The sequence below is a fragment of the Cibotium barometz genome, chromosome 63, assembly GCF_041138505.1.
Source record: "Cibotium barometz isolate CiBa-2024 chromosome 63, ASM4113850v1, whole genome shotgun sequence".
Classification (NCBI taxonomy): Eukaryota; Viridiplantae; Streptophyta; class Polypodiopsida; order Cyatheales; family Cibotiaceae; genus Cibotium; species Cibotium barometz.
In genome coordinates this window covers 7,771,291-7,787,491 of record NC_141108.1, presented here as the reverse complement: position 1 = coordinate 7,787,491, position 16,201 = coordinate 7,771,291, and the positions used below count along the sequence as shown (strand labels likewise).

Sequence of the window (16,201 nt, the reverse complement as noted above, 5' to 3'; positions counted from 1 at the left end):
GCATAGATCCTCTGTGCTAAGAGGGATTGTGGGCCGTCAGATTGGACATACAGGTGTAAACTCTTGGCTGATTTTTGTGTTGTACTCAGCCATTCATATTATTATAATTGAATAAAGAAATACCGCAAGGGGCGCCAAGCTTTGGGGCCAACAGGTGTCGCTGTGTTTTGAGATTTGGGCACTCTAGCTCCAATCTGTTTTGTTTTCACATCTAGACTACAAGTGGACGGGTGATTGCTAATCTACCGCACTCTAGTTTTCTATCAGAGGCCGGTTTCAAGGTTCCGTCCCCGAGACCAATCATCAACTTTCTGAAGGGGGTGAGCTCGTGGTTGCTTTGAAGAAAATCATCGCTGAAAATTCAGCAATCATGTCTGATACAGAGGATGAGTACTTCTATCATGAAGAAGAAGAGCAAGAGACTTCTCCTGAGAGAGATGTATCTGAGGATATTTTTGCAGGAGAACAGGCTGCAGATGTTGAGCCTTATGAGGATGTAACACAGCCAGAAGATGTGCATGGTAAAGAGGATGATGATGCTCGGTTCAAAGATCGCTTGGCTAGTGTTATGGATACTTTTATGCAGCTCACACAGAGTGAGAGATTTGCTGAATTTATGAGATCTCGCAAAGAACCCCGCATAGAGCCCCAGAAAAAGAAGAAGAAGGTTCGTTCAAAGAATCTTCCTCAGGGTCATAGTGGTGCCATCCCACAGGAACCATCTTTTGGCCAGTTTCCGAATATGCAGCATGCTTATGGTGCAAACTCTCAGAGTTCCTTCTATGGACAGCCACCTATTCCTCAGCAGAATATGCATCCAGGTTATTTTGGTGGTGGCTCGGTGTTCCAATCCATGACTGGGGGCTATCCTCAAGGAGGCATGGGTATGTATGGGACTTTTGGAGCCAATTTTCAGCCTGGCATGCAAGGAAATATGTATGGTGGTATGCAGTCCGGTATGCAAGGAAATATGTTTGGAGGCATGCAATCTAAGATGCAAGGCAATATGTTTGGTAGTATGCAGCCAGGTATGCATAATGGAATGTATGGAAACATGGCTGGAATGTATGGTATGCCTGGCATGGGAATGGGAAATGTTGACCCAATGATAGTAATGAATGTTGGGGGTAGCAATCTTACGAAACCACTTCCATATGATAATCTAACGCCTATGGGAAAGGCGAGGGATTACAAGGAAGGGGGAGCTGCAGTGAAGTTTGACACTTTCAGTGGGGCCAAGGATAAATTGAAAGCACTTACCTTTTTACAGCAGTTTGATGCTGCTTTTTCTGGTGGGAATTACACAGAGTCCTCTAAGGTGAGGAAAGCTGCCACTTTTCTCAAGGGCAATGCTTTGCAGTGGTGGTCTACTCTTCTTTTGCAGGGCATAGCACCCACAACATGGGTCCAATTCAAACAGGTTCTCTCTTCCGTATGGCTCACATCTACATTTGAGGTGGATGTTATGACTGTATGGCACAAGATGGATGCTTCAAAGTGTGATAGTTTGGAGGATTATAACAAGAAGTTTTGGGAAGCTCTTCTCCCAGTGACTTCTTATCGTGCCGTGCCATTATCTGAGCAGGTAGAGAAGTATTGTTGTGGGCTGCCCAAGGAGGAACGAGATTATTGTATAAAGACAAGAGTAACGAACATGTCACAGATGATTGAAAATGCTATGACAGCTAATGCGTTACTCACAGGTGGTTCATCTGGGTTTAAAGGCAGTAAGAAATTGAGCAAGAAAGCTGAAAAATTTGGGCATGCTTCTCGTGATGCTAAAGGGTCTTCAGAGACAAAGTATAAGAAGTTGCCAATGCCCAAGAGGACTTCTGAGGAAAGACACACTTTGAGAGATGCTCAAAAGTGTTTTTACTGTACTGAAGAGGGGCATATGTCATTCAATTGTCCCAAAAGAACGTCCAAAAAGGACCCTGACAATAAAGGAGAGCCCAAGCCAAAGAAACCAAAGCCTTCTGCAGGCTTAGTTCCTGATCTTGTGGGGGAGCAGCTAGGTGGTGAAGCTACAGAGTTGTGCAGGGCATGGGGCAAAGTGAGAGATCAGAATGCTTTGATCTTCTTTGACACAGGTGCTAGAGCCAACTTCATTTCACCAGATTTGGCTGGCCGATTGGGGATTCACGCAGAGGAGATGGGGCCGTTACATGAGGCAAATATGGCTTGTCCAGGGTATGCAGAACCCGTTACTCCTATCATTGGGAAGCTTCGGCTTCATTTGCAGGGTTATGTGGACAGCGAGGAGTTCTTCATCATGCCTTTGGATGGCTGTGATGTTTTGTTGGGTACCACAGGGTGCCATGGTGCCACAGGGTACATGCGGTGGTGGATACTTACAATAGGAAAATTACTCTGACTCATAGAGGGAAAGAGCATGTATTGGATGTAAAACTCAAAGGGGAATCTGTTCCTATTGTATCCGCTTCGGCGATTTCATCAGTAATGAAAAAGCATCTTTCCGCGTACTTGATTTATGTAAAACAGGATGATGAGTCTAAGTCTAATTTGTCAATGTTAGATAAGGACAGGGCTGATTTCTTAACTGGGTTTCAAGACTGTTTTTCCGAGTCATTGCCAGGAGAATTACCTCCTGAGAGGCCAGAAGATCATGCCATAGATTTGATTCCTGGTAGTACTCTACCGTGTTAGTGCAGCCCAACAGGAAGAGATTATGAGTCAGGTGCAGGAGCTTTTGAATAAAGGGTTGATACAGCCTAGCTCATCACCCTTTTGCTCACCTGTGCTCTTAGTGCAGAAAAAGGATGGTTCTTGGCGCATGTGTATTGATTACAGGGCGCTGAACAAGAATACCATCAAGAATCGATTCCCCATACCGAGGATCGATGACATCTTGGACCGCTTACAAGGCTCCACAGTTTTCAGTCGTATTGACTTGAAAAGCGGGTATCATCAGATACGCATTAGACCCGAGGATGTGCATAAGACAGCATTCCGAACCACGTTTGGGTTGTATGAGTTCTTGGTTATGCCCTTTGGTTTGACAAATGCGCCTGCCACATTTAACAGAATGATGGACAGGATTTTCAGGCCTCATAGAGAGTTTGTGGGCACATTCTTTGATGATATGATTGTGCATTCACGAACTGAGGAAGAGCATAGAAGGCATTTGGCCATTGTGTTTGCAGAACTCAGAAACCATAGGTTGGTGGTTAATGGCAAGAAGAGTGAGTTCTTTTTGCAGAAGATACATTTCTTGGGGCATATTGTGTCTGGTCATGGAGTCCGTATGGATCCAGCAAAGGTGAAAGCAATACTTAATTGGCCAGCTTTGAGGACCGTGCATGATGTACGCAGCTTTCTAGGATTGTGTTCCTATTACAGGCGTTACATACGGCACTTTGCTGAAATTGCTTCGCCTCTTCATGCTTTGACGAAGAAAGCAACTCTGTTTAGATGGGCTGATCGGGAAATTACAGCATTCAAAAAGCTCAAAGAAAAGCTTACTTCGGACCCAGTATTGGTGTTACCGGACCTCCGAAAGGCTTTTGTTGTCCAGTGTGATGCATGTGGAAGTAGCATTGGTGCAGTTCTCATGCAAGAGGGACATGTGATAGCCTATGAGAGTAGAGTTTTGCAAGATGCCGAGAAGCATTTACAGGTGTATGAGAAAGAGATGTTGGCTGTAATTCACGCTCTTTCTACATGGAAACACTACTTGCTTGGGGCTGATTTCACTGTGCAGACAGATCATCAAACCTTGCGTTATTTCCTCACGCAAACTAAGCTTTCAGAGAAGCATATGCGTTGGGCAAACTTTTTGTCAATGTTTCACTTCCATATTGTGCATGTGGAAGGCAAAAAGAATGTAGTGGCAGATGCTTTGTCACGCAAGCCACAGGTCTCTGCAGTTTCACTTGCTTATCATCATGAGCTTGATGAAATGAAAGAGCAGAATGCCCATGATGAGGATTTTGAAAGGTTGTATGATCAGATGTCTGAGGGTCAGCGGCATGAGCACTATACTCTCAGAGATAGGTATTTATTGATGCATGGCAGACTATGTGTTACCAGGCCATTGCGACTCAAGGTTATTATTGAAAGTCATGCTCCACCGTACGCAAGTCATAGAGGTATTGACACCACGGTCAGAGCAGTGGAGACTTTCTTTTATTGGCCAACCTTGAGAAGAGATGTTGATGCCTTTGTGAGGCAATGCATCGTATGTCAGAAGGTAAAGTTTGACCGTCAGAAGACACCAGGGTTATTACAGCCTTTACCTATTCCGGATAGACCTTGGGAGAGCATTGCCATGGATTTTGTATTTGATCTTCCACGGACACAAACGAGAAATGATGGCATCTGGACTATCATATGCAGGTTCAGTAAGCAGGCTCATTTCATTCCCGTGCGGAAGACAATTAAAGTGGATCATATGGTGAAGTTGTTCATGGCGAACATCTTCAAGTATCATGGCTTGCCTACGTCTATCATTAGTGACCGTGATCCACGGATGACGAGTTTGTTTTGGAGAGGGTTGTTTGACAACATGGGTACAACTCTCAAGTTTTCATCGTCATTTCATCCACAGACAGATGGTCAGTCAGAAGAGGCTAACTCGACAGTGTTGGATCTTCTCAAGTGTTATGTGTCAGAGCACAAGCAACAATGGGAAAAGTATCTTCCTTTGGTGGAGTTTGCATATAACAACACTGTACATAGCTCGATAGGCAAGGTGCCTTTTGAGATTGTAGAAGGAGGGAAGAAGGTTCCACCCATTTTGCATACAAAGGATAAGATCTTTGAGGCTGATCAGTATGTGGAGAGCTTGGATGAAGCTTATCGGAGAGTTAAGTTGGCCCTCCAGAAAACTCAGCAAAAGCAAAAGAAAGCCGCAGACCGTCACAGACGTGATTTACAGTTTGCATTGGGTGATTGGGTTCTTTTGCGCTTTGAAAAGGCTAGACTCAACAAGATCAAGGGTAAAGAGCGCTTATTCCCTAAGTTGAGCATGCGATATTATGGGCCTTTTCAGGTTTTGGAAAAGATTGGTGAGGTAACCTATCGTTTGAAGTTACCAGATCACTGGAGGATTCACAATGCTTTTCACGTGAGTCTTCTTAGACCTTTCCGTGGGGATGTGCCTGAGGATGTATCAGATGAGGCTCAGCCGGAAGTTGAGGAACTTGATGAGGTTCTGATTCCAGAGCAGATACTGGCACATAAAGAAAGGAAGGTACGAGGTAAAGTTTCCCGTCGCTATCTTGTGAAGTTCAAGAACTATTCACCGATGGATGCGAAGTGGATGGAGGAAGGTGAATTAACAGATTCACCTCAGGTTTTGCAGCTTTATCTCGATGCCTTTGAGTTAGAGCCGACTCTTATTGTGGCTCATTCAGGTTCAGCAGAGCATGGGTTTGGAGCATTACCTGATGCTCAAGAGGGGGGTAGCACCTCCACTCCCTTGATACAGACAGGCTCAGATGACATCTAGAGGTCGCTTGGTGCAGTTTTTATTTCACCCGAAGGTACTGAGGCTGACAGTACATCTGTTTATGGGACTTCTATGATATATGTGTACTAGTCACATGAGATTTTTGTGGATATGTATGGTTCACAGTGGTATACAACTTGGACTATTACTATGCCATTGGTTTGCAGTGAATGATGATACATGTGTATGGCTTAGAGAGATTGGGACGCTGATCTTGCCATATTGTATATTTCACTTTGGATATTTTGACGCATCACCAGAATGCAATCGAGGACGCTTGCCATTTCTCAAGAGGGGGGTATGTCATGGCCCTGTGAAAATGGAACAGTACAAGTGTGGGCATGGTGGTTGCAGAGTCAGAATATTTTATGATTCACATGGGGGGTGCCCGGACAGAGTTTAAGATGTGTGGACATCCCTAGGTGTGAAAGGGGGAACTAGAAACATTAAACTTTAATGTTTATTAAAGTTTGCCCCTAGGCCTTAGTGGCCCTAGGGAACTTATTAAAGTTTGGGGCCCTAGGGATTATTTTGGGGAGGAGCCACTTTTGGAGTAGTGCTTCTCTCTCCTCCCTCTCTCTCTAGCTTTTGGGAAAGGAATCGTGGAGGAGCCTTCATGCGCTTGTGGAAAAGCAGAGGAAGGAGGCGGCTGCTGTTTTCTGTGTGCTGCTGCTGTTTTCTTCTGCATAATCAGCTGTACTTCCCACGTGTGCAGTCCGTACAGTGCAAGAACAGGCGGCTGCTGAAATCTGCTGCAAGCGCTGTGTTCTCTGCTGGATTCTCTGCGCACAGGCCCTGTACAGGCTGTACCAGCAAGTACACAGCCAGTACCAAACTGTACGACTGCCGTACAGTGTACGGACAACCAGGTACAACAAGTACAGTTGCTGCAGGCGGTGCAAACAGGAGCTGGACATGCCTGGTTACACAGATTCAGGCGACCAGAATCAGGACAGCAGGCTGCTTGTGCAAGTACAATTCCTGGCACGTATCCCGAGGTGGTACAGACGGGTACAGTGCTATTTTTCAGATCTGTACATTCAAAGTCAGCATAGAGGTGAACACAAGGAGGAAGGTACAGGCAAGTACATGCACATATGTGAAGCAGGGTTATGGATACAAGTGCCTGCAAGTACAGATTGGTACCGTTGCTTCCTCCAGTGCTGTGTCACGAGCTGAATTTGGTAAGCTTCGTTTCCGTTCATCTATCTCTCTTTCTACTGCTTGATGTCTGTTGCAGATATGAGTTTATCTGGCCCCTTGTGAGAGGAGGGGTATGGCAGATTGACAAGGGTTGAGACAGAGTTTGGACAGCACATGTATGTATGAGCTGAGATGATGTATCATGCACTTGAGTTATGCCAGATGTATGCCCATGGCTGGCCTGCTTAGTGGTCTTGGCTGATCTGAGGGAGACACAGTGTGTTATTGTGGAACACAGATCTGTGTGCATAGATCCTCTGTGCTAAGAGGGATTGTGGGCCGTCACATTGGACATACAGGTGTAAACTCTTGGCTGATTTTTGTGTTGTACTCAGCCATTCATATTATTATAATTGAATAAAGAAATACCGCAAGGGGCGCCAAGCTTTGGGGCCAACAGGTGTCGCTGTGTTTTCAGATTTGGGCACTCTAGCTCCAATCTGTTTTGTTTTCACATCTAGACTACAAGTGGACGGGTGATTGCTAATCTACCGCACTCTGGTTTTCTATCAGAGGCCGGTTTCAGCAATCGGATTGATGTCCAGTATCTCCGGTGCCTCTTCATGCTCACCTTCTATATAGTCCCAATAGCCCTTTCCCATCAGGAAATTTGTCAGCCTGGACCTCCAAGCATGGAAGTTGTTCCTATCAAGCTTCTCAGCAACAATCTGGGTTATGCCATCATTTGACATCTTGCCAAACACACAAATTTACTAGAAACAGCACTCTGGTTTGTCCTGCACAAACTGCTGTATTTTCTGCAGCGGTACTCTAGTAGACTCAAATGTCACAACCAGTGACCTCAATGTGCATACATACACCCAATGGCAACAGTTGACCTCCTTGCAGCTCACACAGTGTCTGCACAGCCAATCTATCTTCTTGCAATTCTTAAAACAGAGTTCTGCAGAGAATCGATGACTTACCCGTAGTGCTCGAAATCACCTGCTTTTTGAAAAACGGAGGTCGAGACGCGCTCGAAACGCGATTTCGGGCCAAAAAAAGTTGTCAAATAGGAAGATATAGTTGCCCTATAGCTTTACTCCCGCGAAGAAAGCTCCTCAATCAGAGATCGTTTGCCGATGCCTCCTGTAGAGCTCCCGACAGGGTGTAGTCGCCAACACAAATAGGGAAGAGTGGTTGAAGCTCTTACCCTCGTACCGCTTCCTGTGCTTCTCTTGCTTGCAACTCAGTCCTTAGCATGAACCAGGCTCTGATACCATGAAAAGATGCAGGGGAGAAGAAAGCTTGAGCTCTTGCAAGCACACACACACTCACAAAACCCTAATAGAGAACACACAAGGTGAGAGGTTGAAAATCTTCTTCTTCTTCACTCAACACTCAACACACCATATACAAAGATAAGAGTACACACCATATAAAAGGTACTCAACCAAATACATACTAGGGTTCTCTATAGTGTCAACCCAACTAAATGAGCGTTATAACTATGCCAGTCTCTAGAACGACTGTCACACAGCCTGTCATTCCACTAGCCGCATATCACCCATGATCTCACCAACCATGCCAGTGGTGTAAGTGTGGAGCCTATCCCCCAGGCGGGTCATCAATGTCCACCGCCTCACTAGATAAGCTCGATATCTCAATAGGTACCAATCCTAGCGAAAAGCCAAGTCTACCAGATATTCTAGGCATGAATACACATGCACAAGTCCCAATGGAACATCTATTCCCAAACATGATATTCCGGGTATGAAAACATCAAGTCCCAATGGAAGATCATGTCCACTGATCAATCATATTAATCAACAGCCATGGACGCCAATCCAATGCATACACATAATAGTGAGAAAACAAGAGTGAACGGACCATTTATGTGGCCAAAATGGCGACAAATGAAGGAAAAAAAACACAGCAGAGAAGAGGCGCTTTCTTACCCAAGCTTTGATAACGTATTGAAATCAGGGTATCCCAAGAGGAGCTTTGGAGGCTGAAATATCATCATCATGGTGGAGTGTGTAGAAGAGAGATGAAGCAATGAGAGAAGTAGGTTTAAGCCATGGCAATGGTTGTACAAGATGAAGAGAGAGACAGAAAGTAAGAGGGAGACAGAGAGATAAGATACTTAAGTCAAGAGAGAGCAAGTTTGCATAACTCAAATGATTCTCATGTTAATGAATAAACACCCCAGTACATGCTTTAATAGGCATCAAGCCTTATCTTTTGACTCAATATAATATCTTTTGATGATATTTCAGCTTTGGAGGCTGAAATATCATCATCATGGTGGAGTTAACAACATCATCATGGATGATATCATCATGCAGACATTATCATGGATGACATCATCATAGGAAGTTGCTAATGGAAAGGAAAAGATGTCAAACACCAGAGAGAAAAAGTCATTATGGGTTAGCAGGAATGAGAAAGCATTGGCAATCATTGCTTTGGACCTTAGTGATATCTAAATCCATCATATAGATGGAAAAGATACATCTCATGATGCATGGAAACACTCTTGACATATTATTTAGGACACAATCAAAGAATTCAAAGCTTAGCCTATTCATCAAATTCTTTGAGCTTAAAATGAATCCGGGTGAGTCACTCTCGACTCATCTCGATTATATAAAGAGTCTCCATACCCAACTTGTAGGCATCAATTAAAATATGGAGGAGGATGTGGTCATAGCTGTGCTCTTGAAGAGATTGTCCCACGATGAGTTTAATAACATTGTTTACTACTCTCACAAATTTGCTAGCCCCAAAGCTAGTAGATGTGGAAGCATCTTTACTAGATGAAGACAATAAAGTCAAACAAAGGTAAAGGAGCTTCTTTCTTCAACAAAGGTGTCATGTGCACAGTGTGTATCTACCGTGTGCTACACGCACGCAAGACTAGTTTCGAGGCTTGGGGAAGCTTGGAACTAGGCAGGCTGATTGACGAGCTGAGTTAGGGATATACTAACAGGCGGGCACCCAAGTATGGACGAGCGGGCGTCCAAGTGTGGACGCCCGATGACCGGCCAAGAGCCTATAAAACGGTGGCCAAGGTTAGTTATTGGGATATAGAGAGTCTTGCGAGTTTGTGAGAGCTCTAAGGTCTTGGAGCCTGGATCTAGTGCAGACGTGCACCTGCTTTACGCAGCCGAGGCCGGCAGCAATCTCGAGGCCCGCGAGGGCAGCTTCGTGGCAGTATGGGACGTCGCGAGGAGGAGATTGGTCGGTACGTCATCCTAGTTAGCTCAGCTCGTGGCTCGGTGGGAACAGCCAAGACTGTGGGTTCACCCACGGCTGTCATGGTTGGGAGGTGAGTCAGGCCCGCACCCCCTTGCTTGTTTGTTTGTTCGTTTGTTTGCAGGAAATATATATCCATATATATATATATATATATATATATATATATATTTATTTATTTATTTATTTATTTATTTATTTATTTATTCAAGAAAAAAAACACAAAAGCAAAGCAAAAGCTAAGCCTAGCTCTTGGAGATTTTTCGCTTTTGGGAAACCTTTATAAACCCCCTCTAGTGGGCTTCTTGCCACACATCTCTCAAGTTTCAAGCGCTCAAGCTCTCAAGCTCCCTCGCACTCTCGTTGTGCAAAGATCAAATTTTCTCTCCACGTACCCTCTTGACGATGTCGACCCAAGAATCAGAGTTGGAGCCCCTTGTGGAACGCGAAGGCTTGCCGGCTACGGAAGGTACCGATGCCGATCTTTTTGACGATTTTGTGTCAAAATCAGATTTCCAAGAGTTCAAAGTAGCTCTCGAAGCTTCTTCAACGGAACGTCAGGCACAAATCGCAGCCCAGATGCAAGCTTTGAAGAACTCCATTGCTCTATTGACCACTACCCTCTCTACTTTCTCGGGTATGAATACCTTGGCTTCAGCTTTAGGCCCCAACATTACTCTGGAACCGTTCGGGGGCGAGCAAAAGCAACGCACCAAGGAGATCGTGGACACGTGGCTACATAAGTGGCAGGTTCACTTTCAGTTTCATCCATATGATGATGGAAAGAAGATACAGTTAGCAGCAGGTTTCCTGTTCGGCAAAGCTTTGCTTTGGTGGAAGGAACTCAACCCTAAGCCAACGACTTGGGCACAATTCGAAGACGTTTTCAAAAAAGAATTCCTCAAGAGAGAGGATGATTATGATGTTGTTGCCCGGTTTTCAGCTTTGACCATGACCTCGCAGCACCTCACTTATGAGGTCTACCTCCAGAAGTTTCGTGACTTGCAGATGAAAGCTACAAAGATGGATCCCACTACTCTTTTGGGGTTTTTCGTAGCTGGTTTACCAGACTCGTACCGTTTACAGGTTAAAAATAACAAATGTAAAACATTGGACGAGGCCATTCATTCAGCTCGTATCTATGATGATACGATGGTCTCTTCTACATGATTTCCACTTGACACTTGAGCTCCAAAGTCCATTTTTGTGTCCAAGAAGCTGTCTGGAACAAATGTGCTCTGACATATGCCCGATCCATTTTTGTGTCCAAGAAGCTATCTAGGACAAATGTGCTCTGACATATGCCCTCATTTGCTTAACTTAAAGACGTAATAACGCGAACGGAATTTCCATCTAAGGTTGTCCAAAAATAGTAACCCTCCTAAATTTTAGGAGTCTGTTGCTTGATATTCCACCTTACTATAAATGTATGTGAACACCATGTAGAACATGTTTCAATGCCAAATTTCTCCCAAATCCTTGAGAGCTCGCCATACATGATCTCCACTTGACACTTAAACTCAAATGTCCATTTCTGTGTCCAAGAAACAGTCTAGGACACGTGGTCCTTTATACTGGATAATCCCCCATTCCCAAAGCTTGTACATAGTGTTTTCTAGGCATCCAAAGCCATCCACATATGAAACTTAGGAAAATGTCCACGCTGGTGACAAATGCCCAAAAAACCCTAATATGGAAGGACAAGAATGACAAAGCAATGGCACTGATTGGCTTGGGCCTTGCCAACAACCCCATCCACCATGTGGACTTCAACAAAACAGTCCAAGAGGTATGGGAGAAGCTGGAGAACCTATTCAGCAACAAAATCAACAACTCAAAGGTATTCCTTAAGAAAAAGTTTTTTAATTTAAGAATGAATGAGAATCAAACTTTGGGTGAACATTTGAGCAACTTAGGCTCCATCATTCAACACCTTATTGCCACCAAAGCACAAGTTGATAGAGATGATACGAAAGCCATCCTCTTCACCAATATAGAAGGAAAATGAGATCCTACCACTACAAAGGATGTCTGGTAAGATGGAATATGATGAGTGAAGACCGCCATCTTAGAAAGCTGACTAAAGCAACACTTGAGTCAAAGAAAGCCTCCCTCTTCAAGATAAAATGCAAACAAGAAATAAGGACCATCAAGTGCACCTATTGCAAAAAGCTTGGACATACAAAAGACAAGTGTTTTAAGAAGATGATCAAAGAGCAATCAAAGGATCATGCATACTTGGTGCAAGAGCATGAAGACGAAGATGAAGCTGAAGAATCTACAAGAGAACTCATTGTTTCTCTTAATGAGGACGATTACGATTGGGCTTTCTAGTCCTTTTTTGCATGAGTCATGGATTCTCAGCTCAAGAAGTCACCCAAAATCTGAATATTTTGTAGCCATGGGTTCTTTGCCCAAGAAGTCTCCCAAAATCATGAATATTTTGGATGTCTTTTGGTAAGCCTTGTTTCTATAAAAGACTCGGCTATTTTTTATCTTACTTTCCCTACTTTGAGGCGGGGAATTGTCTACGGATAGACTAATGTAGGCATTATGTGTGGTCAAGCTCTTGTATCAGCTTTCTAAGATGGAACATGATGAGTGAAGACCGCCATCTTAGAAAGCTGACTAAAGCAACACTCGAGTCAGAGAAAGCCTCCCTCTTCAAGATTGCAAACAAGAAATAAGGACCATCAAGTGCACCTATTGCAAAAAGCTTGGACATACAAAAGACAAGTGTTTTAAGAAGATGATCAAAGAGCAATCAAAGGATCGTGCATACTTGGTGCAAGAGCATGAAGACGAAGATGAAGATGAAGCTGAAGAATCTACAATAGAACTTATTGTTTCTCTTAATGAGGAAGATTACGATTGGGCTTTCTAGTCCTTTTTTGCATGAGTCATGGATTCTTTGCTCAAGAAGTCACCCAAAATCTGAATATTTTGTAGCCATAGGTTCTCTGCCCAAGAAGTCTCCCAAAATCATGAATATTTTGGATGTCTTTTGGTAAGCCTTGTTTCTATGAAAGACTCGGCTACTTTTTATCTTACTTTCTCTACTTTGAGGCGGGGAATTGTCTACGGATAGACTAATGTAGGCATTATGTGTGGTCAAGCTCTTGTATCAGTCCTAACATGAGAGTTTCAAGTGTTGGCATCATTGTGTCCTTTGTATCACATGATTGCAGTTTAGAGCCCAAATCATCATATTGAAGATCTCTCTCTTAGATGACACTCCTTCACTCCGAAAGGGAGTTTGTTGGATATTTCACAATCTCGTAAGTGTCCAGGGGTGTGTAAACACTTTAGGTGTGACCACCCTCTTATTAAGAGAACATAAGATAGGGCCTTGGTGCCTAGATAAAGCATTGTACATGGTGGATCTTAGGAGACCACTCACATAGTAGGCCAGCTCACAACATGGCATGACCACACAAGGTTTTGTTGGCCAATCTTAGGAGACCACTCACATAGTAGGCCAACTCACAACAGAACCCAATATGCAAGTTTCCAAGATTACACACAAAAACGTGGCCTCCCACAAAGAGCATGACATGGCAACTACTGCAATTGTAGGCTTGGGCCCTGGGGACCCGAGGACAAGACCTTATGCAAGCAGCAATTGCTGCTTCACATTGGTCGGCTACAAATCATTCCTCTGTATGCAGCTTATTTGTTGCACAGACGCACGCAGAGCTCTATTTTACAAAAAATTTCAATGGCCAACCCATAGGGTGACCACATTCCAAACTAGAGCCAATCAGCTGTGCCTACATCAGCCCCGTTACACACGTTTTACATCTAACTTTGCCGCTTACACTCAAATATTATCTACTGGATTAATCAGGCTTGTAAATTCTGAGATGAAACTTGCCTCCATCCAGCAGTGATTCTTAGCTGTCAATCGGACAACCAAACTGATGTTTGCCTTCAACCCCTACCTTTCAACAGAGCTTGTAAAAAGTTCTGCAATTGAACATAGAGCTACTATTCTTCTTGCACCTTTACTTAGCTACCTTAAAGTATTGGCAATCCTGAAACATAAGTCTCATATAGCTCTTCCATCCTGCATCCACACACATCCTTTTTGCACAGCCTGTCATCCTTTATATTTAACAAGAACTGATAGAGAAACTGAGAGCGCACAAAAAATGAACGTTGCAAGAATACCAATGACTAAATGACTGAAAAAAGTTGCCAAGGTACAAAAACCTCAAGAACAAGCCACTCAATCATAAGCATGCACAGCATATTTCTTGATAGCAAGTAAAACATAGGTGAGATCATCACCTTTTGGAGGTATTTGAGGAAAATCTTGGCTTAGAACCAGCTTCATGCGAAAGACCCCACCCTCGTATGGTGTACCAGCTAAGTTAAAAAACAATAACCAAGGCCATCAATGCATGAGGCAACAGCTATACCATGTAGATAGCTTCCTCTTTTTGAAATTGAAAAGAGAAATCACATATGCTAAACTAAATCTTGACATGAAAATAGTCTATGAGCATGGAAGCACTCCTTCCCATCATCCCTCCGTCCACCTTTACCTTCCTAATGCAAGGAGGGCATCTTGGGCATCAAGCACCCAATACCCAGCAAGCCCAACAAAGTAGAATGATAACACTGAAAGCACACACAGACCACCCAATGTGCCTACACAATAGTGACAGGAAACATGTGGCATGTGTAATAGATTTATGAAACTAATAACAAAAGGTGCCAGTACTTCCTAATGCAAGGACGGCATCTTGGGCATCAAGCACCCAATACCCAGCAAGCCCAACAAAGTAGAATGATAACACTGAAAGCACACACAGACCACCCATGTGCCTACACAATAGTAGCAGGAAACATGTGGCATGTGTAATAGATTTATGAAATTAATAACAAAAGGTGCCAGTACTTCCTAGTGCAAGGAGGGCATTTTGGGCATCAAGTACCCAATACCCAGCAAGCCCAACAAAGTAGAATGATAACACTGAAAACACACACAGACCACCCAACAGGAAACATGTGGCATGGGTAATAGATTTATGAAATTAATAACAAAAGGTGCCAGTACTCACGGGGTCCATCAATGTCCGCGAAAATTGTGGAGAAATTATCATCGTTGACTAGAACTCGAATATCATCAGGCGGGCTTTCGTCAAGACTCTTCAGCTCCCGAGCTAGCTCCTTAATGACTCTCGGTGGAAGATTCTCGTTTGTTGCCTGCACAGTCCGACAAATGAAAGATGATTGTCTTGCAAGTCTTGCAATAAGCTCACATAGAATCAGTGAGTTAAGCTCAAGTTCCTCAAGTGACTCCTCAGCAAAATTCCTTTCTTGATCTTTTCACATAAAGGAATAGATTGAGCTCACGTGCCTCAAATCACTATACACATATCATCTTAACATTTGCCCTGGCCATCGTCCATCTATTCATGGACGAGAAGGATCACGACTAGAAAGCCATGCCACATCAGCACTGACACTATATGGGTGCCCATCATATTGATACTAAGGTTCTTTACAACATATGGGCACCCGTCTTTTCATCAGAGTATGCAGGCAAGGAAAAGTTGGGCGGGAAACACTGCCTGTCCATGTTGCTCTTCCTTCACCCCCCATCCAAACTTCAAGAAAGGTTGCATGATATTAAGTCAGGCAAGCCAAATATGATGGGGTCTTTGCACGAAAACTCCGTACTCGAAAGAATCTGGGGAATTCAGTATGCAAATGCACCAGAAACAAAGACGTTGTATGCAAAAAGCCCACATGCAAAGACCTTATGTCCAGCTGACTTAAAATGAAAAGATGTGAAAATGGGTGCAAAATATGTGATACAGATTATGTTTTAGAACCCTAAAATAATGTGGAAACCCTAAGATGTCCACAAATTAAGAGCAAAAAGAATACCATGGAGATGGAAAGATTAGGTTATTGTGAAGCTCTCCACTCCGCAAACGTTGATCAGAGCGAAGATTTCCTGTTTGTTCTTTCAAGCAGGCATAGCGATGGATTTCATGCATCAAAATGGGCCAACTGCCTGATGAGCTCCTGTGCGAGTGCGCTATGGCGTAGCAGCAAGAGCCAAAAAGCTTATTTCTGCTCTTTTGAAATGTGAAATGAGAAAACTAGTTGCATATGACATGTAAGTGATATGAAATGAAATGAAATGAAACAAACCTACAGCGCCCCCCTGTTTGAAACCCCCAATTTATTAAACTAGCCGTTTGGCAATAAATAAAAAATAGCCTCTTTCCTTGGAAGTTGGCACTCCCTTTTGTATCAAAAAAAATTTGTCCCAAAAGTTGTTTCCTTGCCATCGATACTTTTGTCTCATTGTTC

The 16,201-nt window shown here is 43.6% G+C and overlaps 1 protein-coding gene across 1 annotated transcript in view; it reads right to left on the bottom strand.

Moving 5' to 3' along the window:
- LOC147603622 (ubiquitin-conjugating enzyme E2 22-like) overlaps positions 1-15,973 on the bottom strand; it is a 42,058-nt gene extending 26,085 nt beyond the window's left edge. Inside the window, exons 1-3 of the mRNA XM_086796099.1 lie at positions 15,770-15,973; positions 14,938-15,082; positions 14,162-14,239 (exon numbers count right to left, since the gene is read on the bottom strand). Coding sequence (XP_086652225.1) covers positions 14,162-14,239; positions 14,938-15,082; positions 15,770-15,772 — 226 coding nt within the window. The 5' untranslated portion in view covers positions 15,773-15,973. The remainder of the gene's footprint in view (positions 1-14,161; positions 14,240-14,937; positions 15,083-15,769) is intronic.
- Positions 15,974-16,201: the final 228 nt, after the last annotated feature.